The 21,582-nt window shown below is 40.1% G+C and overlaps 1 protein-coding gene across 1 annotated transcript in view; it reads right to left on the reverse strand.

Moving 5' to 3' along the window:
• The window catches only part of AGBL1 (AGBL carboxypeptidase 1), a gene marked incomplete at its 5' end in the record, with an annotated part of 506,902 nt that overhangs the window by 106,580 nt on the left and 378,740 nt on the right, over positions 1–21,582 (reverse strand). The window contains one exon of the mRNA XM_027083140.1: positions 13,530–13,659. Within this exon, the coding sequence (XP_026938941.1) occupies positions 13,530–13,659 (130 nt within the window). The remainder of the gene's footprint in view (positions 1–13,529; positions 13,660–21,582) is intronic.

Here is a 21,582-nt window from a genome sequence, read left to right on the forward strand (position 1 = left end):
AGAAACGCATACACTGGGCACCAGAAGATATCAAGAATACACACAGCAACACTATTTTTAGTAGCCTAAATCTGTAAACAGTAGAATTGATTAATAAATTGTAGTATAATCATTCAACAGAACACTGTCCAGCATTAAGAATGAAAGAACAAGCTAGATACAAAAGAGTACATCCATATGATTTCCTTGATATGACATTCAAAAACAGGCAAAACTAATGCAGTGATAGAAATTAGGATAATGTCTATGTTTGGGGGAAGGGGGACATTACATTATGGTCTGATGTCTGGGTTGCCCGTGGTGTTCTGTCTCTCGATTTGGTTGATGGTTACATGGTGTGTTCTTTTCGTGAGAATTTATCAAGTTGTAGAGGTGTGTGATCTGTATACTTAAAATTAATATATGATACATACACATTTGTGTATTTCAAAGAGATAGAAGTCCTGGTATTTCCTCACATTTGTTCCTTAGTCTGTAGAAATGTAGTCTTTGTGTAGTTAGTTAAGCACACAGAGTGGGTAACTGAAGGTGTTTGTCAAATTTGCTAACGATACAGAATTGACTACAACTGATAGCAGAGTAAACAAGTAAGAGCAGAAATTATAAGGGCCAAAAAGAGCAGAATTCTGGAAATAGAAAAACTTAAATTGGAATATGCAGCTCCTACAATTAGATTCTAACAGTGGCAAAAGTAAAAGTGACATTTAGCTAAGAAGTAGGTTTTGAATGCGAGATTTGGAGGCTTTAGATGACAGTTTGCTCAGAATGACTCAGTAGCCATGGATGTCAAGATTAATCATAAATTGCTTCTGGAGAAGTAAAGTGGTCATACATAAGGAGAACAATCAGTCCAATGTACCTCATACTGGTCAATTTATATTTCATGTAGTGTTTTTTAATTCTGAGTGTGGCCTTTCAAAACAAGCTAGTGTACCTCAGTAGAGAGGAATCAGAAGGCCAAGGAAATGGGAATGTTTATAAACACAGATTGCCTAAAGATACTGGAGATGCTTATCCTAGAAAAAAAGGCGGCTCAGTGGGGTCTTGATAGCAGCCCTCCAAATTTATAAATTTTCCCGTTTGAAACATGAATAAATATATTTGCTATCATTTCAAAGAGCAGAGGAAGGCAAAAGGAAGGAGGATATGTATCACGGACATAGATTCCAGCTCCATATTAAATTCAGTTGTTGAATATTTATTTCGAATATTGAATATTCAAAATATTTATTTTGAAAGTTATCGAAATAACTTTTGATGATTATAGCTGTCTTGCAATGCTGTGTCACACTTTTAAAAGTTTCCGTTCTCTGGAAATACTTCAGCAAAAGCCAAATAAATTGCTATCAACGATGTTGTTGGTTGAGAAGTTAGATGAGGTGATGGCTGAGGCTACTTTCTGGTATCTGATGAAGTCCTATAGTTCACTGATTGAACAGGAAGCCATTGACAGCAGGAAAGTCCCGGGATACGCAAGGTGCATGCATGGAGCCATAAATAAACACATATGTGTAAGAAAATTAAAAAGGGTAAATAGGTAGATGGTCTGCCCGGTCATAATGGGAGAAGATGAAAACTCTTGAATAGCAGGTTAGAACTGATAGGTGTGTTGCTTGGGCTATGTAAGCAGGGAAGAATTCAGCAATGTCAAGACTAATTTCTGGAATCAAGGTGGTTGTCAGACAAACATCTGTGAGATGAAAGTTTTAAGAACTAAAGGAATTGAAACTGTTCTCCATAAATGTACCTTTCTTTTCCTCCCCCTCTCTCTTGTCAATAATAGAAAGCTACTATTTTATTGGATGGGTGGGGAGATTTATTAATTACATTGCAAATTTCCTGTTAGCAGAAAAGTATTTTTTTTCTCTTCAAAAAAAAAAAAAGATTTTTTTTTGGTGGGGGGAATCCTTAGTTCATAGTTGCAAGTTAAAAATCTTATGAGAAAATAAATCTCTCTAGAATCTAGAGCTGTGGGTGTTCAAGCCAAAAGGTCATACAGAGTTGGGAGGAGGGAGTTGGTCCAATGACAAGACAAATAACGAAAAAGCAGAGCAGAATCAGTGAATGAGAAAAAGAAGTTGTTTTGTAAAGGGTGAGATAATTAAACGTGCAGAGAAAAGCAGAAAACAGAAAATGTGGCCACAGAAGGAGAAAAATGCGAGATGGACAGAAGAAGTGTCTGGGGTTTTGGTGCTTTCCAGTTCTGGTTAGAACTTATTTGAATTTTTTCCTTCAAAATTCCCACTTTGGTTACTTTAGCAGTTTTCTGTTATGTGCAACAAAAATATACCTAGGCCAGTGCTTCTCTAACCTGTCTGTGCATTAGAATCTCCTGAGGAGATTTTTAAAATATCAATCCCTAGAGCCCATCTCCAGAGATTTTGATTTAATTGGTCTGCAGTGACACCAGGCTGATGGGATTTTTTATCTTTGCCTCCCGTTATACACAGGAGTATTGTTCTTTTGGTTTTTGGGGGGTTTTTTTGCGGTACGCGGGCCTCTCCCTGTTGTGGCCTCTCCCGTTGCGGAGCACAGGCTCCGGACGCGCAGGCTCAGCGGCCATGGCTCACGGGCCCAGCCGCTCCGCGGCACGTGGGATCTCCCCGGGCTGGGGCACGAACCCGCGTCCCCTGCATCGGCAGGTGGACTCTCAACCATTGTGCCACCAGGGAAGCCCTGATGGGATTTTTTAAAGTTTTCCAGGTGATTCTAAATGTGCAGCCAGGGTTGAAACCCACTCGTATGGGTCTGGAGTCTAGAGCAGTGGATCTGACATGTTATCAAGCATCAGAATAACCTGGAGGACTTGTTAAATCAGACTGTGGGCCACTCCCCAGCAATTCTGTGATGTAAGCAAGTCTGGGTGGGGTCCAGGAATGTGCATTTCTAACAATCCCAGGTGATGCTGATGCCCCTGGGCCCGGGACCATGCATTGAAAGCCTCTAAAGAGACCAATCAAATCATCGAGGTTTAATCCTCTACCATCATGAATTTTCCACCAACCTGTATCTCTCATGCCTCAGTTTCTCTCTGTGAATAAAAACCCACATTCTTATGAAAAGTGTGCAAACAAATTAAGACTGTGTCTTAGCAACAGATTTCTCAATAAAGGCAGAAGCTAGGCCTATGTGGTGACAGGTGCTCCTTAGCTGCCAAATTCAACTGGAAACAAAGATTTGATTGTTTTCTGACTCTTAACAGATTCTGAAAGCTGAGGTAAACAACAAATTATAGACATCCCCACCTGTGGGAATGAGCCCTAGGAGTTCTAGCGGCCTCTGAAAATTCAGAGTAAAGGAGGCATTGTTCTACTTGTTGCTCAAATGACATCCATAAAAATAAATGCCTGTTAGTTATAAGAAACATGTGTTCCTCTAAATTGCAGGGGGCAATTACAAGACAAATTATCAAGTTATTTCAGTTGAGGAAGCTTTTTCTTTCCTATGGATGACTTTACACTTGTCTACTTCCTTTCGGTAAAATTCTGTAATAGGAAGTGTGCCCAGTCATGGCACTCTAACACCCATGGGTTAATCAATGGCCCTATCTTGCTTATTCATCAATTGAGTCAACAAATATTCGCTGGGTGCCTGTGGTGTGGCAGGAGAAATTAAAATTTTAATATAAGGCAGTACTGCCCTCAATAACAATGACAAGAACAACAGTAGTTAATTTATTGAAGACTTAACGATGCTTCAGATACTGTGCTAAACACTTAATGTAGATTATCTCATGATGAAGTAGGTGCTATAATTATCCCCCGTTTTGCAGCTGAGAAAACTTAACAGCAAAAATAAAGAAGTAACTTGCCTAGGCTTGCTTAAGTTTGCACTGCTATTAAGTATGTGAGCAAGTAATTGAACCTGAGTTTGCTCTCATCTAGACTCCACGTTTTAAAACACTTTGCAGGTCTATGTTGCCTCTTCCAGGAGCTGTTTTGTTGGGATGATCCCACAAGTGAATAGGTGATCATATTGCAGTGAGAGGAGAGAGACACACAGGGTTCTCTGGGAACCCAGATAAGGACACGCTGCACAACTCATGGGGCATCATTCACACTGCACTTTAAGGAATGGCACCCCTGAAGGTGTATGATGTGGTGGTTCTGGGGTTCTCTAGGGGGCGATGCCTAAGATGAGTCCTGCTGAGTGAGGGCTGTCCAAGCAAACGGACAATGAGGAAGAAAGGACTATGGGTATGAAGAATTTCAATAATTCAGAAAAAGACTACAGAGTGAAGGAGAGTGGACCTTAGGTGTAGGCAGAAGTGGACAGTGGTCACATCATTAATGCACGTGCACACCATTCCAGGATGTTTGGACATTTTCCCGAAGGTGGTGAAGCAGCCATCAAAGTATTGGAGCAAAGAGGACCAGCACGATCAGATCACCAGAACAGGAGTGTTAAGAATGGATTACAAGGACTGAGACCAGGCAAGAGAAATGACAAGGGCCTAGTTTAAGTCAGCAAATGTAAGTATGGAGAGAAAGGACTTTTGGTGAGAGAGTAAGGAAGTAAAATCTATAGGAATTGGAGACTAAATGGATTTAGGGGCTCAGTAAGGAAGAGGTTAGGAATAATACCTAGATTTCCGGATTAAGTGAATAGACAATATGATGTGCTTTTCCCCAAGGCAAGGAACATGGGAAGAGATGCAGATTTGAAGGTTTCGTTCAGTTAAGTTTTGTTGTCTGAGCTGGAGTGGCTAGTTTGGAACTTGTTCACCCTGAGCTAAACTGATTCCCTTGTGTCTCACTTTCTTCATCAGCGAGGTGTATAGTGTGGATTGGATTACGATTTTGAAATCAGGCTCTCACGCATCTCCCTAGTGCCTTTCCCAGTGAATTACTGTCTGAGTTAAATTGCAAGGTTAATTTAATTCACGCAAACATGAGCTCCATCATTTCTTGCTCAGCAAAGAGACCGTTCAGGGCCACATGACTATGCTACTCACATACCTTCACCATCTTTCCCCTCCATTCTTTGGTCCCACCCTGGTTCCTCTGTAAGCTACTTGGGCACCTTGTTCAAGAGGTTGCCCACTCCCATCTCAAACACACCTCCCCTAGCCATTCGCCCGTTCCCGCAGCTCACCTATTCCTGATTGTTTACTGCTCTGCTTCGCCAGCTTTAAGCTGCTGTGTTTTCCATTCCTGACATCTGGGTCTCATTCCTGCTTCCCGGCAGCAAGACCTCTGCATTATTTATTCCATAGCCACAAGAAAATGAAGGCGAGGCTGGAGCTCAAAGAAGGCTAATTCTGGGGAATGTGATGGAAACTCAAAACAGCAATGCTTCCAATTAAACCAACCAAGTCTCACTAAAGCCCTGGAGATGCCAGCCTGTGCACAATACTTTGCAGACAACATTCAGCCCAAGCTCTTGAGTAGAGTAAACCTTTCTATGAGGGAAATGCTATTGGTGGCATGTTCAATTATCCAAGAACCCTGTTTGCAAGACCACATTTCCCAGTCCTTTTATTGACAGTCATGCTCTCTTCTTAGCAAGTGTTTCATCTAAGTTACCAGCAACATCAGTCATGGCTGAGGCTAACCACAGCGGGCATGTGCAGCACTTATTCCTATAACTACCTGAAAGAAGATGTGATGCGGCTTTCCCTTTCCTAAAGTGAAAGACTTTCACTTAAAGTGCATCGTTGTGGGCCAAAGTTCCAACGTGGCCTTAGAAAAGCAGCCTTTACTTACAAATCAGTTTTGTCCCCCTCCAACGTCTAATTTGGGGTGAAATTTTTCACATTTCACTAAGCAGAAGGTATTAGTAACTAACCGGTTATGAGATTTCTCACAGTGGGACCCTTTATTACCTGTTATAAAATGCTGGAGGAGGTTTTCTGCCATTCCAGTGTTATGTATTATAATATAATGGCCTGCCTTCCAAAATATTTCAATTACATTGAAAGAGCACATGTACATTAACGCAAAATCATGCAGTCTAGTATGAGGCTTTGTTTTGTATGTAGCACCCTCCTGGGAAGTAATAATTTTAATCTCTGCTGTTTATTTAAATGCTTGATACGTACCAGTCACACTGCTAAGGTTTTACATACATGTTTAATCAGTATAAAATTCCTGAAAGGAGGCTATCATTCACATTTACATGAGGCTCAACTTTTACTAAGGTTAAAGGAAGTTAAGTGATTTGCACATGGCCTCCCATTGAAAACCCATGTGTTTTACCTCAAACTCTAACTGGTCTGGCTCCAAAGATTTTCCAGAACAAAATATTATAAAACATTGGATTTATCAATGATAACGCGCAGTATAACAAGTCTGTCAATTAGCAAAATTAAGAGTGAATGACCAGGTTTAACCTGAGGTCTTGCCTAAGCTGATTTCTACTCGCTTTCTCTGGCCAGCTGTCCCTCAGTGAGGAGGGAGCTTAACACCCCAAGAGGGTACTTGTGCAGTGAGGCCTTGGTAGGCTCCCCAGCAGTTAAAACTGCTCTTTTTCTCTAGCTTTAGACATTGAAGGGAGAGAAGCAGCAGTCTGGCCACCACCTTTGGACACAGTGCCTGCAACCTATCAGCCTGGGTGAGGCCTCTGCCATCTATCTCACTCAGTTGCAGGTACTAAAGTTCTCAAGGTAGAAGCATTAACCTACCCACTTTGTGTGACAACGTCAGTTAGGGTAGAGAGCTTATTGGGAACCCTGTCTTCACCAGAAGGTGGGATCTAGACTAGTCTTTTTGACCCATGGCAGATTTCCAAATTGTCTGGATAAACCTAGGGAATGGGGTATGAACACTGACCCACCACCATGCCTAGCCACTCAATAAAAGGAAGCTTGCCTCCGTTTCCTGATTTGCAATCCTATCTTGGAGGACTGTTGGTTGTCTTGGACCCTAGGCTGGACTGTGCTTTGGTCTTGGCAAACCCTACTTTCTGGGACTAGAACTTTGAGCTCTACGCCCAGTGCCATTGGCCATCATCATCCCTGCCTTGCTCTCTCACTAGAGTCCTCCTTGGACATAGATATTTAGCAGATGAAGCACAGGTCTCCCCATGTCTTCATCTGAAGCCTGTTCTGACTTGCAGCCCACCTTCACAGAGAATACCTTTATAGCAAAACTAGTCCATCTGGCCCTGTCTCTTGCCTTCCTCCCATTTCCACCAGCGCTGAGCAGAGGCACCTTCAACTAGGCTGAGGGAAACACTGATCCAGGCAAACACCCTCCTATTTTCCCCTCTACCTCACCTCCTAACCTCAGTCCATTCTGCAAAAAATGAAAAAGAGGGAATTTTCTCAGACTTCTTTGAAAAATCTAACTGGCCTTCCCTGTAGCATATGGGGAACCCCAGGTTTCCAGTCCCTGTGATACATAGAAATTTCATTGGAGATACTAGTCAGAGAGAAGGGAATATTCCCTTTGTTTTCCAACATAAGTTTATCCAAGAAACCTCAGCAATTCACTTAAATGTAGAGTATTTACATCTGTAAAAACACCTACAGGATTGACATAACATACTACTATATATAAAATATATAACTAATAAGAACCTACTATATAACACAGGGAACTCTACTCAATACTCTGTAATGACCTATATGGGAAGAGAATCTAAAAAAGAGTGGAGGACTTCCCTGGCAGTGCAGTGATTAAGAATCCACCTGCCAATGCAGGGGACACATGTTTGAGCCCTGGTCCGGGAAGATCCCACATGCCGCGGAGCAACTAAGCTCGTGTGCCGCAACTACTGAGCCTATGTTCTAGAGTCCGTGCGCCACAACTACTGAGTCTGTGCTCTAGGGCCCGTGTGCCACAACTACTGAGCCCACATGCCACAACTACTGAAGCCCGTGCGCCTAGAGTCCGTGCTCTGCAACAAGAGAAGTCAGCGCAATGAGAAGCCCATGCACCGCAATTAAGAGTAGTCCCCGCTCGCTGAAACTAGAGAAAGCCCGTGTGCAGCAACGAAGACCCAACGCAGACAAAAATAAATAAATAAATAAATTTATTTATTTATTTTAAAAAATTTAAAAATAAAATTAAAAAAAAGAGTGGATATATGTATAACTGATTCACTTTGCTGTACAGCAGAAACTAACACAACACTGTAAATCAACTAGACTCCAATAAAAATTAATTAAAAAAATAAAAATTACACATTGTATGCATTCTCTTTTTATCATTTAAAAAAAACACCTACAAAACATGGTTTCTGGTATGTTAAAGAAGCACTGTTCAATCTTTATTCTGATAGCATGGGAACAATTTTAAATAAAAAAATATGGAATCAGATTATTATTATTTTTACCCAGGACCTCCATGGGTTTTTTTTTGGCTTGGGGATTTTTTCTTTTTTTCCCTACTATATCCTCAAATACAAAAAGGGGAGAATTCTAGATTCAGTACCTTAGCCTGAGTCAATGAAAATAAGTAACAATAACACTTGTTCTTCTAACACTTCTGAGGAGTAAAGTGGAGATAAAATAAATTATGTGTACAGAGTATCTTGAGGTCCTTGGAGACAAGATTTCAGGAAGGGACGTGCCATTCCTTTTTCCCCTCTCCTTTCATGCCTTTTTTTAAAATAGAAGCTGATTAACTAAAAACATATGCCAGAGGGACAGAGAAGACCAGGAAAATCATTTAAGCAGCTAAAAGTTCTGTTCCATTGGGCCCCAGAGAAAGATAAAACCAAACTATGCCCTCCCTGGCCCCTGGCAGAAGGTGCCCTAGTTTTTGTGAGTGGTAAACGGAAATCAATGAGCTGCTCAGAGAGCACTGCAATCCCTTTACCAACAGGCACTCAAAGAGCAAGAGCCAAGGGGATGGGAATCCATACCTCTCCTAATTCTGAAGCCCAGACCCTTTGCAGCAGCACAGGGGCCAGGTAGCTACAACCCAGCAGCTCAGAAGAAACTGCTGATCTGGCTTCCTGGGAGCTTGCTAGAGCCTGAGAGCTTTCGCCCACTCCCCCAAGCCATGCCCTACTGCCCCTGAGCCTTGTGCCTCCTGGCCCTTATGGGGTGCTCACTCTGCAAAGAGGAACACTTCAACGCTTCCTACTCATTGATTGTCAAGCCTGTCTGCTCCTCTGGGCTTCTCTGCTTACATAAGTTTTCTCTGGCCAGAGCTTACTGATTTCTAATAAATCTTCTCAGCCTTTCTCTCTGTTCTGGCAAAGATAATCTTCCTTGGTTTGACTTGCAGGCCTCCATGCTGGTCAATTTAGTTTGGGACAGCCCCCTTTACCTCCTACCTGCATTTCAAAGCTCTGTGAGTTTGCTTTGATTTGTCTTTAATTCTAAGTAAATATAAATGTAAATGAGTATATGAACAGAACTTGAATGAGTTTCGAGTCAATGAGTTTTGGTGTAACTGACTCTTCATTCAAAATATAGAACATTTCCACTAACCTAGAAAGTTCCCTCTTGGCCCCTTTTATTTAATCCCCTTCTAGAGGCAACCACTGTTCTGGTTTACTTAAATTTTGCATAAATAGAAACACAGAATATGTGCTTCTTAGTGTCTAGCTTATTTCACTAAACATGTTCCTGAAATTGGTCCATGTTGCTGAGTATATCTGTAGTTTATTGTTACTGTCTTTAATTTTTTATCTTTTTTTTTTTTTTTTTGCGGTACACAGGCCTCTCACTGTTGTGGCCTCTCCCGTTGCGGAGCACAGGCTCCGGATGCGCAGGCTCAGCAGCCATGGCTCACAGGCCCAGCCGCTCCGCGGCATGTGGGATCTTCCCAGACCGGGGCACGAACCCGCGTCCCCTGCATCGGCAGGCAGACTCTCAATCACTGCCCCACCAGGGAAGCCCTGTCCTTAAGTTTTTATTGCTGAATAGTATTCCAGTGTATGAATATGCCAATATTTTGTAGGTTTCTGGGTTTTTGGCTCCAACATCTGGAGCAGGTTTCCTGATCTTCTAACAAACAAGAGAGACAGAAAATGGAAGTTCAAGAAGATGGGAAAGAGACCGTAAGATCAGTGTGATGTGAGAACTATGCCATCAGTTAATAAAAAGCTTTCTTTCTTTTGCTCTGTGAGGTGACCCTAAATTCACCAACTCTTCAATTTCACAAGGCAGAAGGTCTAAAAGTCCATAATCAGGCCTGTAGACCTCTGAAGAAAGAATATTTCTCTACTTTACTACAATAAAAAAAGACTACCTCTCTACTTTACTACTAGTACAAGAAAAACTTTTACTCATCTTTCAAGTCTAGCTCAAATGGCATCTCCAGTCTCTAGCTTTTCCATAACCTTGAGGGAAAGTGGCTCAACCTCTCATTTGTGTTCTTACAACTCTCACGAGCCTTGGTTTCAGTTTTTACCATCTTTTACTACATTGGTTTCTTTGCAGACCTGACTATACTTTCTACCAAGGAAACTATGGACTCCTCAAAGAAAAGGTAACTTCTGGCATCTAGCACAGTGATTACACACATGGTGTAAAGGAGTAGACAAGTGGATGACTGCCCAGACGGATGGGTGGATAGATGGACAGATGGATGGATGGACAGATGGATGGATGGATGGATGAATGGATGGATGGAAGGATGGATGAATGAATGGGTGGATGGATGAAACAATTTGTGAATAATGCCATATTGCTTATAAACTGAATGAATTATCTGGTTTTAGCAACCCCCAGAAGTATCATGGCATTGCTTTCTCTCACTGTCTTGCATTCTCATTGGTTCTGGGAGTTTATATTATTCTACCTGCCAATAGGCAAATGTCTCAGGATCATCTAGAACAGGTGGAATCTTCTAGCCACCAGAAACTGGCTTCCTGATGCTTTAAGAAATATTTTCATAAGAGTCAGAGTTTGGGTGGAGTCACAGTTAACCTACAACTAGCCCAAGAGGTAATCTTGACTCAGTGGAAATCTTCCCGGCACAGGACAGGCCTGAGTACTGAATGAGTGACTGACGGTGCTTCTGCTGTCAGCAGGAGGCCAGTTAAATACAGTCGCATAGGTAGCTGAAAGGTGATGTTGAGCCTGTAGGAGAGCTTTGTGACACTGTGAATTGCATCTAGGGCTCAGCTGTTTCTCACCCACCTCTCAGATGGTCCCAGCAGGAAACAAGTCTGTGGCTGTCATGTTTACAGTTAATTAATGTTTATTTATATTTTTAAACAAGGCTTTCACCTGTCACGCTTTAAAATAAATGTTCTGCTCTTCAATTAGAGATTGTCAGAACAGAGAGGAATCCTGTTTGTTACAGGTTGAATGTGTGTATGCTTAACTGTGTATCAGGTTGGAACCTTTTTTTCTGTAAGTCTTTCTCTCTCCTCCCAGAGGCTAAGTCCTTCTATTCAGAGAGACATACTTTTCAAGATCTTGACTGTGATATTGGTGCTCTGCTATGTAGGCCATGAACTTGCTTCTACAGGGTAGACAGCATAGATTACAGCATCTCCTTGGAAGGGGGGGCCGGGAGTGGGAGCTAGCATGAAAACATTGCACATTTTGACCAGTGTAGAAAAAGCATTCTTAAGGGAAAAGGATGTGCTTTGTCCTCTTTGCAATAAAGTGTTGACTCAGCAAGTCTGAAGTGTTTAAACCCTGTACACTCCAAAGAAAGGTCTGGCCCTTGACTGACTCCTGGGAGAACACCTTGACATCTTTGGAATATTCTGCTAGATAAAAGTGTCTTTCTTTACCTGGGCCTCAGGCAATGTGAGAAGGCTGATGCTGACAATGTGATATATGGTGGGGTTCTTGTGCCGCAAAGTGTCAGTTTGACCTCTGAAGGGTCTGGAAACTGAGTAACTAAGCTCAGCCACGTGGGAAACCATGGCTACAAAATAACCCCTGATAAAAAGTCCAGGACACCGAGGCTCAGGGGAGCTTCCCCGGTTAGCAACACTCTACCTGTTATTACACATCATTGCTGGAGAATTAAGCACTGTCCATACAACTCCCCTGGGAGCAGACACCTGGACTTATACCTGTCTCTCCTTGACTCTGCCCTCAGTGCTTTTTACCTTTGCTGATTATAATCTGTATCCTTTCACTGTAATAAACTGTAATTATGAGCAGAAAAACTATTCTGGGTTCTGTGAGTCTTTCCAGGGAATCACCGAACCTGAAGGTAGTCTTGAGGACACGCCAACACATCCTCTCAAAGAGTAAGTGTTGAAGAAAGATGGAGTTCTGGGTGGAAAACCAGATCAGAACTGAATCTCAACTCTGTCGTACGCTTCCTGGTGATGCCAAGGAAATCACTTGACCTCTTAATCTTTTTGAGAGTTAAATAAGCTTCTATATTAGATATTCACCCATTGTTTCACTAGATATTCATTGAATGTGACACTGTTTTGATGACATAGTACATGGTCAAAATTTGGCTAATGGTAGAGGTAACTGTCTGAGTTGGTTCATCCGTGAGCTTTTCCACATTAGTTTAAGTTCCTTAGGTTAGGTAAGCACTCTAAATGTGGACATATGCTCCTCTGCACTTTTGCAGACAGATATGTTCACAGTTTGTAGTCAATAAATGATCAGTAAAGCAATTATACTCCGATAAAGATGTTAAAAAAATACAAATAAAATAAATGAACAGTTTCATACAGTTACTTAGCTAGTATTGCCTCCTATCTTATCTTGAGCCTAAGCCTCTGGAGCCATATAGTCTGTTTTTCATCAACTGCTAAGTTACTATAGGCTTGGGAGAAAAGCCTACACATGAAAGTGCCTAGCACAGTGCCAGAATCATCGTTGGAATTTAATAAGTACTAGTTGACTGTCAATCTGAACATCTAGAGGATTTTTTTCCAAATAATATTTGGAAAAAATACCATTTCCTTTCTTGAACAATAACTGAAAAAAAAAAATAAATAGAGACCCAGGAAATGGGATGAAATGCAATTTTTTGCCCAGTTTTCACCAATGAGTATTGAACTACTGCTTTGCTCCTATTGTTGGTTAAATTGTTTCCCAAAAAGATATGTTGAAGCTCTAATTCTCAGTCCTTATGAATGTGACCTTATTTGGAAAAAGATTCTTTACAGATGTAATCAAGTTAAGAGGAGACCGTATTGAATTAGGGTGGGCCCTAGTCCAGTGTCTGCTATCCTGATAAGAAAAGGGAAATTTCTACACAGACACACAGAGGGCAAAGATGGCCATGTGAAGACAGAGGCAGTGAGTGGAATTGTGCCCCGCCCGCCCAAGCCAAGGGATGCTAAGGATTGCTGGCAATCACCAGAAGCCAGGAAGAGGCAATGAAGGGTTATTTCCCATAGCCTTCAGAGAGATCAGAGCCTGCTGACACTTTAATCTCCAGACCTCTAGCCTCCAGAAATGTGAGAGAATATGTTTTTGTTGTTTTAAGCCACCCAGTTTGTGGTACTTCGTTATGGCAGCCTTAGGAATTGAATACACACACACACACACACACACACACACACACTTTACAGCTTGTCACACACAGGTCTTTGGCTTGTGTCTGGTCTTCCTGCCTGGACAGAATGTATTCTGCCTCCTGGGAGGTGGAAGGAACCAAACAAGAGTGTCGAAGCCGAAGGAAGCGAAGGCAGTAACTCACCATGGGACGCCGGCCGATGCTGCCCAGGTAGTGCAGGAGCCCTTTGGCGTGGTAAATTGTGGGCTGCAGATGGGCACTGGGAGAGAGCCACTGTCTGTTCAAATCCCCTCCTCTCAGTGAGCATCTGTGGCTGCAGGAACAAACAACAAGTAAATAAATACACGTTTAGAAGAAAATAAAGCTCGACAAGACAAACAATTAAATTAACGAATCTAACTTCCTTCTGTCTTCGTCTCAATTGACATCAATTGAAGTTGTCCAGAAAGATGCATATCTGGCCTCTAATCTCCCAATGTGCCGTGATTATTCACAGCCCCTAAAAGAACTTAGAAACCATATTTAACTTGATTTGGGGTCACCAGTGTTTGAAAGCAAAGTTTGAGAAATGTTCCCTGCTATACAACACATCCATGGAAAACAAATTCAATAAATTTCTCTAGGCTCTGGGACCTTCAGTTCTACAAATAATTAAGTTGAGCTCAATCTATCATGCTGGGCATATTACATATGATATTTCTAGGTGGCCCAGTAACTCTGGATATTATTGCACCCCAATGAAGAGACTGACACTTAGAAATGGTTAAATAAATGGCCCGAGGTCACATAACTTAGAGCTAGGCTGTTCATCCAGGTCTGTTTCCCTCTGAAAAAAAGCATAAGGCTCTTCCTCCTATCACATTGCTTCTGCCCACCCAGTCCATATAGATGACACAGAAAGCTTGACATTTACTCAGAGAGCCAGACTATCATTTTCAGAGACATCATCATGGAATATTAGCTCTAGAAATGAGCTTAAAATCATACATCTCCTCATCTGGGAAAAGGGGATGTTCATGTTTGAAAGAATGAAGTCGCTTTACAAAGGTGACACAGCTGGTGAGTGAGAACAGTGACTGCAATTCAGAGGGAAGGAAGCTGAGTTGCTGAGTGACAGGTAAGGTCATCCTAAAAGCCAAGGATGACCATAAATTACCAAGCACAGCCCATTCTCCAGGGAGGCAACCAGAAGTCCTGCTGAGACATTGTTTATTCGATAGGGCTAAGGATCAAGGTATCACAGATTAGGAGGAAGCAGTGCAGTACTTCCATGGCCTAGTCTTCCAACCCCCTACCCTAATCCCTATAGCCACCTCCTGCCGCTCTTGTCTTTCCATACTTCAGCTTGATCAAACTGCACACAGTTCTCTGAGCAATTGTGCCTACTGGTCTCATTGCCAGGACTCTTCAAAGCTCTATCCCTTCCCACCTATTCAACATTCAGGGATCAGCCCTGCAGGGAAACTCTCCCTGATCACCAGGCCATTACATTCTGCTCCTATTTGTTGCAATAGCATCCTGGGACAACCTTCATCAGAGTTCTTATAAAAACCTTTTTAGATTTTTTTTTAATTTCTTTTTATTTCTCTTACATTTGCAGTTAGACTGTAAGCTTCCCAGAGGCAGAAACAGTTTCTTTGTTACCATCAAAACCTTAATATAGTAACTGTGTCAGAGTTGGTATTCAGTAAATAATTTGGAGTGAAAAAAATGTACTAGATTTAAATGTAGAATCACATACGTTTTCTGTTTAAAGAAAAAACGCTATTTTTCAATAAAACTTGGAGGCGGAAGGAAAAAGGTTCAGCCTCCTCCTTTCACCACTTTTTCATCTCATGTTTCTGAAATTATCTTTAAATATTAGTTTCCTGCTGCTTGCTAGCCCCTCTTACAGCTCACTGGAAACTGAAAATCATTAGATTAATCATTTATCCCGATTTCACCATTAACATATTTTGACTTGCGAAATGGGAGGTTTTTTGCATCTACCTCTCTGACTTTTTTGTTCTTTTCTTGCTTTCCACCCCCCACTTCCTCTTTTTAATAGCAATGACATCTAGAAATAGGGTTTCTGCCTGACGACCAAGGATGAAGGTAAAATACAAAGCAGATTTTTGGAAAGAAGCAAATAACAAGGAAAGAAGCCAGTGTCCCAGACTTTCTCCTGAGCTTATTTGCTGAGTTTAAATGAATTTCTTTTCTCAAATCGAGGTACTTGCAGGCACAAAATCCCAGAGCCTCAGGATTTTCTTTAACTGTTCTGTGATTCTCCTTGCCTTGACCTGGATTCTCATCAACACTGGGGATTTCTTTTTTCTTTGTAACATCAAAAGTAATGAAATCAATGAAGGCCCCTTAAAAGCATTTCTGTTTGTAGAAATGAAAATGCAAGCATTATATGTGTCCAACAGCCAGCAATTCCATGCAACTCTCTCTACCTCTTCTTTCCATATGTTCCACAAAGACCAAGTTCAAGAGCAATGTCCACATGGAAATGACTTTACCAAACAGCAGATACACTGTTCTAGATTACAGTTCTTCAAAAAATAGGAAAGAAAAAGTTTTGTGTTGCAATCAGAATGAGCCTGAGTGTTAGTTAAGGAGATCAAGTCTCAACTCCCAGCTCTGTCACCAGATATAGGGTTGGGGGCCCCTTTGAGAGTCAATATTGTCATATGCAAAAGAATATAAGTATAACCTATCTCCTAGGACTATTTTGAGGGTTAAATTAAATGATCTCTATTTTAGATATCTCCATGGAGAAATACCTACATAACTCTGTCATCACCCTTGTCTATGTCCATGTCATGTCCACACCTATATACACATGCACGTCTCCATCTATAGCTGTATCTACATCCTCATCCACATCTACAATACTCAGGGATGCATAGCACCACTTGGACTATGTTCATTAGTTCCTTATCTCATCCTAATATTTTTCCTTTTGAATAATAATCAGAGAGCTATATGCAGGTTGATTGGAAGGGAGCAGAATCTTGGCTAGGAACCCCAAACCAGAGGCTGTGGTTAGTTTTAAGTTCAAGTTGACTTGAGCACTTTTAATGGTGGAAGCAATGAGACTGAAGAGAAAAGAAGTTATCTAAGGAAAAAATGCAAGGATATAACAATATAGACTGCTGAATGGACTATTTAATATACCAAGCAGGCCATTAAATAGTACCAAGAGGAGGATGGCATCTAAGATTGACTAGGTACATGGATTTGGAGAGAAACTGGGCCAATGTGAGACTTAGGCAAGCTGTTAGTTGGGTATAAATTTTGTTTCACAATGGTGGAGACAACGATGCATTCCTTTGGTATACGTAGATTGTATGAACTTGGGAAACCCATATGTGTGTATTTGTATTCAGCGCTCTGTGCGTGGCTATGATTTTGAGAGTAACTCTGTGTGTGCCTATGGCTTCTGCAGTTCCTAGATCTCGGCAATTGTAGATTATTACAATATGTACTACACCTAACTTGAGTGCTTTTCCTTTTAAAGCAAATACATTTTCTTCCAATCTCCAAATCAATTTGGCATGTTGTGTTAATAATATCAGAGATTCATGCAGTCAGGGGAACTGCTGCCACTCTTCCTGGGGATTTGTTTTAAGCATTTGAAGAGGAAATGCACCCCATCTTATTATCTACTGTAGCATTTCTGAAATGACAGCTGCTCCCTCTATGTGGAGAGAATTAGCAGATGGACAGCTATGACTGGTTGGCAATAAATTCAGTGCCTCTAATTTCTGAAAAGGGGTCATCCCTCAAATAGAGTTTGAAGTCCTGCTTTGCTTATAAGGAGAATAAAATGGTGAGCATTGCTATTTTTTTCCCCACTGAAAATTGCAAACTTACAGAGCAGGGGAAAAAAGCACTTCCTTTTGGTTTTCACAGGGGGAAGTCATTTGATCCAAATAGTCCTCATTTCTTAAAAGAAAAGCTTTGGTTTAACTACAGTCTAGTTTAAGGTAAAGCTTAGATGCACAAAGTATGCTAGGTCTAGGGTGACCAACCATCCAGTTTGTCCTGGAATGTTGCAGTTATAGCCTGGAAATTCCTATATTTCCCAAGAAACCCCTCAATTCCTCGTGAACGGAGGGGTTTCAAAGGTAGGATCCCTGACCAGAGTTGGGTTTGATTGTTTTAACTGACTTTGAATGTTTTAGTTGAGGTACACTCTCCCCCAACCTCAGGCACCTTTGCTCCCTATTTTTACCTCTGAGTATTTTATGTATATATTATGAGCCTGCTTTTTTTAGGTATTTGCAGCCCGTGTCTAGGATGTCTCTCTAACCATTAAACCTGCAGGTTTTGGTAGGACAAATTCCTTCCCTTAAAAAAAAAAAAAAAAAAAAAAAAGCTTGTCATTTCCTGAAAATATGGTCATTTTATGACCAAAAAAAAAAACAAAACCTCAGTCAAAATTATAAAAAATGAATCAGAAGGGCCAGTCCTAAGAGGTCACTGAATAAAAGCCACCAACTTCATGGTAACCTAAGGATAGCCTTAAAGGTCAGACAGTCTAAAGGGAAATGATGTCACTGTAAACCAGTTTCTTAAGACTAATTGTGGATTTTATGTATCTGCTAAGAACAGGGCTTATCCTGACCAGAGAATGGGAAATAAACCATATAACCAAAGGCCTTGACAAGCACACCCTGACCTACCAGGACCCCTGAAGCAAAGAAAGAACCACAAGCCAGAGGAAGAAAGAGGAAAAAGTGAGTTGCTTCCTGAAAGAACATCTATAAAGCTGCAGTCAGACAATAAAATGACTCAAAAATCTCCCATCCATCCGTGCCTGATAAAAGGAGAGATGGGGCCCATCAGACTGAATGAGTGATGCCAGGCTTGCTGATACAAGTGCCTGCGGCACACCAAGCTCTGAAGTCTAAAGAGAGGTAGCGTGCTTGAGACTTAGCAAATGTCTGAAGAGACATCCCCCCTACCTTCCCACCTCATTTTCCCCACTATTGTATTAGTCTTTTCCATGTTTTAATTTGAAAACCAATATAGAGTTAAGATGAAAATGTGTTTTCTCCAAGTTATTTTGACAAGTCTGGTTTCATAATATCACTGAAACATCCAATGGAACAATTCAAAAGATAACAAGGTGAGGACAAGCTGAAATCAGGTCAGACCAGATTAAGGGGTGGGCAAATATAGGTGAGCCCTACACTATCACTTGTATAAATCAGGAATATGTAACCAGTTAATTCACATTTCTACATAGCACTTGATCCCATATACAACTGACTCAATAAAAATAGGTATCACTCCCATTGAAACAGTTAATATTCTAAGGTTAAAGTTTCTAAAGCTATGTCTTGAGACCTTTGTCTGTGCCAACAATTCTGAGACCAGCCAGGGTGTCAGTAATCACTTGAGGTCACCTATTACAACTGGCTGACATTTTGGACCACATAATATTATTTACCAGGTATGAGTAAGAATAATTCATTTAATTTATGAAATTTTAAATACATTAATAATCTTCACAAAAAGTTGTCAGAATGGGAAATTATAAAAAGCATTTCCAAAAACCAAGAACTAATGATTATCTCCATAATGTTAAAAAATTAAAAAATAATCTTTTGAAAAAATCCAACACTCATTCCTGAGAAAGACAATCAGAAAATAAGAATTGGTGGATACTTTCTGTTCATATGTATGTGTTTAAAAAGTATGCATCGGGCTTCCCTGGTGGCGCAGTGGTTGACAGTCTGCCTGCCGATGTAGGGGACGTGGGTTCGTGCCCCAGTCTGGGAAGATCCCACATGCCATGGAGCGGCTGGGCCCGTGAGCCATGGCCGCTGAGCCTGCGCGTCCGGAGCCTGTGCTCCGCAACGGGAGAGGCCACAACAGTGACAGGCCTGCGTACCGCAAAAAAAAAAAAAAAAGTATGCATCAATTCTGCTTCTACATATATATATGAATATAATGACATATTTTTTATATTATGACCTAGAAAACCAATGACTAACTCAATAAATAATTCAGTAAGGTAATGGGATATAATATTACAATACAGAAGAAAATGCTCATATAAGAGAGTGGTTGAATAATTTGGTGCATTTAAAAACTGGAGTATTGTGCAGCTATTAAATGAAGAAGAAGGTATCTATGAACTAATATGGAATGGTGATTTTCATGGTATAAAGTTAAATGATAAAACGTTATGTAAAATATAAACAGCATATTTAAGACTGAAGGAGACATTAGACAATACACATACATCTATTCGTTTGTGCAAAAAATACAAGATAAATCAGAAACTAATAAGATTGATTACTTACAGAAGGCAGATGGAAATAGGATATAAAGTATGGATGAATGGGAATGGGGTAGGAGGAATAAAGGGCAAGTGACACCTCTCTGATCATATTGTATTGTTCTAACTTTTAGAATCATGTTAATGTTTCATATACTTATGTGAATAAATAAATATAATGAGAAAACCATGAATAGAACTCCAAATGGATTAGTTACAAATAAACAAACTCTATGGCAAATAAATAACACTTACGGAAGTAGGAAGGAAATAACTGACTCAAGTAACTTTAGAAAAAAATATTGTTGCTATATACTCTAAAGCTAAAGACAAAAACAATAGTACACAAGTGTGTTTTTCACAGCAGTATTCAATTCTGAGCTACCAATTCTAAGACTGCTTTGGATGTATTCTAGAACTGAGTAAACAAGTAACTTAATTATGAGTAATAACAACCAGTTTTCTCATAGTCAAAAAAAGGAGTTATAAATAAAGAATTAACTCTGTAGTGTTGTACTGGAATCAGAAGTATCAGCATGAACTCATGGTTTCCTACAGAGAGATAGATAAAGAAATAGATACAAAAGTATGTGTATTGTGTGTGTGTGTGTGTTCATGCATTTATTTCCTAGCTCTGTCTACTAGAAGAACCTAGAAACAATAACCCCCTTGTAGCAATGAACATATAAAATGCTCAGATCACATTTTCTAAGTATCATTATTTAATCAAAGAAATCAGGGCTTCTTGAAGGAATGCCTGGGTGAGGAAAGAAGAATATAAGTCTAGAATGTATTATGATGCCTGAAATTTTAAAAGTACTCAAAAATAATGGGAACATGTTGAAATGACAGAGGAATCAATTTTAAGGGAATCCCAATGACCAAATGTGGTAAGATTTGAACAATAAAATCAATAATAATAAAAGTAAATATTTATAAGTCTGTACTGATATAAATAAATAAAGGAATAGCTCTTCATTTGAGTAGAATTCCAATTAGTAAATATAGAAGGAGTGAAGGAAAATAAAGTTATTATTTGGTAAATATCATAATAGTAATTGTTGCAAGCAAGAATCATCAATGGATGCTAAAATTAGTGGGTGAAAGTATTATGAGTAACAGAATATTTACAGAGACTTGGAATATCTCCCCATAAGATACTTATTAATTTCAAAGGGAAAAAAATACTAAATTTATGGTGAAGAAACACAGCAGATAATGCCATAATCAACTGATCAAAGATAACATCACCATTAGAAATATATAGCAATGTCATATATCCAATGATACGGTGCACTGAGAAGGGCAGAGCATCACCTACGTGGTGCTTTTGCCAGAAATACAGGATGTGAATTTACTCATCAGACAAACCCAAATTAAGGTGTAGTCTCCAAATAACAGACCAGAACTCATAAAACATGTCCAGATCAAGAAAAACAAAAAAAGGATGAGAAGCTCTTCTAGATTGGAGGAGATTAAGAAGACATGAATACTAAATGCATTGTTATGATTGGGGAAAGGGACTTTATTGGCACAATTGGCGAAATATGAATAATGTCTGTAGAGTAGTTAAGACTAGTGTCTTGATGTTATTTTCATCATCATACTGTAGATATGAGAGATGTTAGCATCTGGGGAAGATGGATAAAAACTATACAGGGTTTTTTTGTACAATTAGAACTTTTCGGACAGATGCCCATTATTTCAAAATAAACACTTAAAAGATTTTTAAAATTCAAAATTTTAAAGGGAAGAAGTTCTACACTTCATGAAAAAAATACATGTAACAATTTTAAAAACTCAGAAATGAGGTAACTCAATAAACAGTTAGAAAAAGAAAATATAACTTTGTAAATGAAACCAAGACTGGAAAGAATATGAGTGAATCAATACAAATCATGCCTTATGAGAAAAATATGAAAAGAAAAAGTTTTAATCCTAAGGAAACAAAGAGATGAT

Source organism: Aethalodelphis obliquidens, unplaced genomic scaffold, assembly GCF_003676395.1.
Source record: "Aethalodelphis obliquidens isolate GAN/ISIS:26980383/991018 unplaced genomic scaffold, ASM367639v1 scaffold49, whole genome shotgun sequence".
Classification (NCBI taxonomy): domain Eukaryota; kingdom Metazoa; phylum Chordata; class Mammalia; order Artiodactyla; family Delphinidae; genus Aethalodelphis; species Aethalodelphis obliquidens.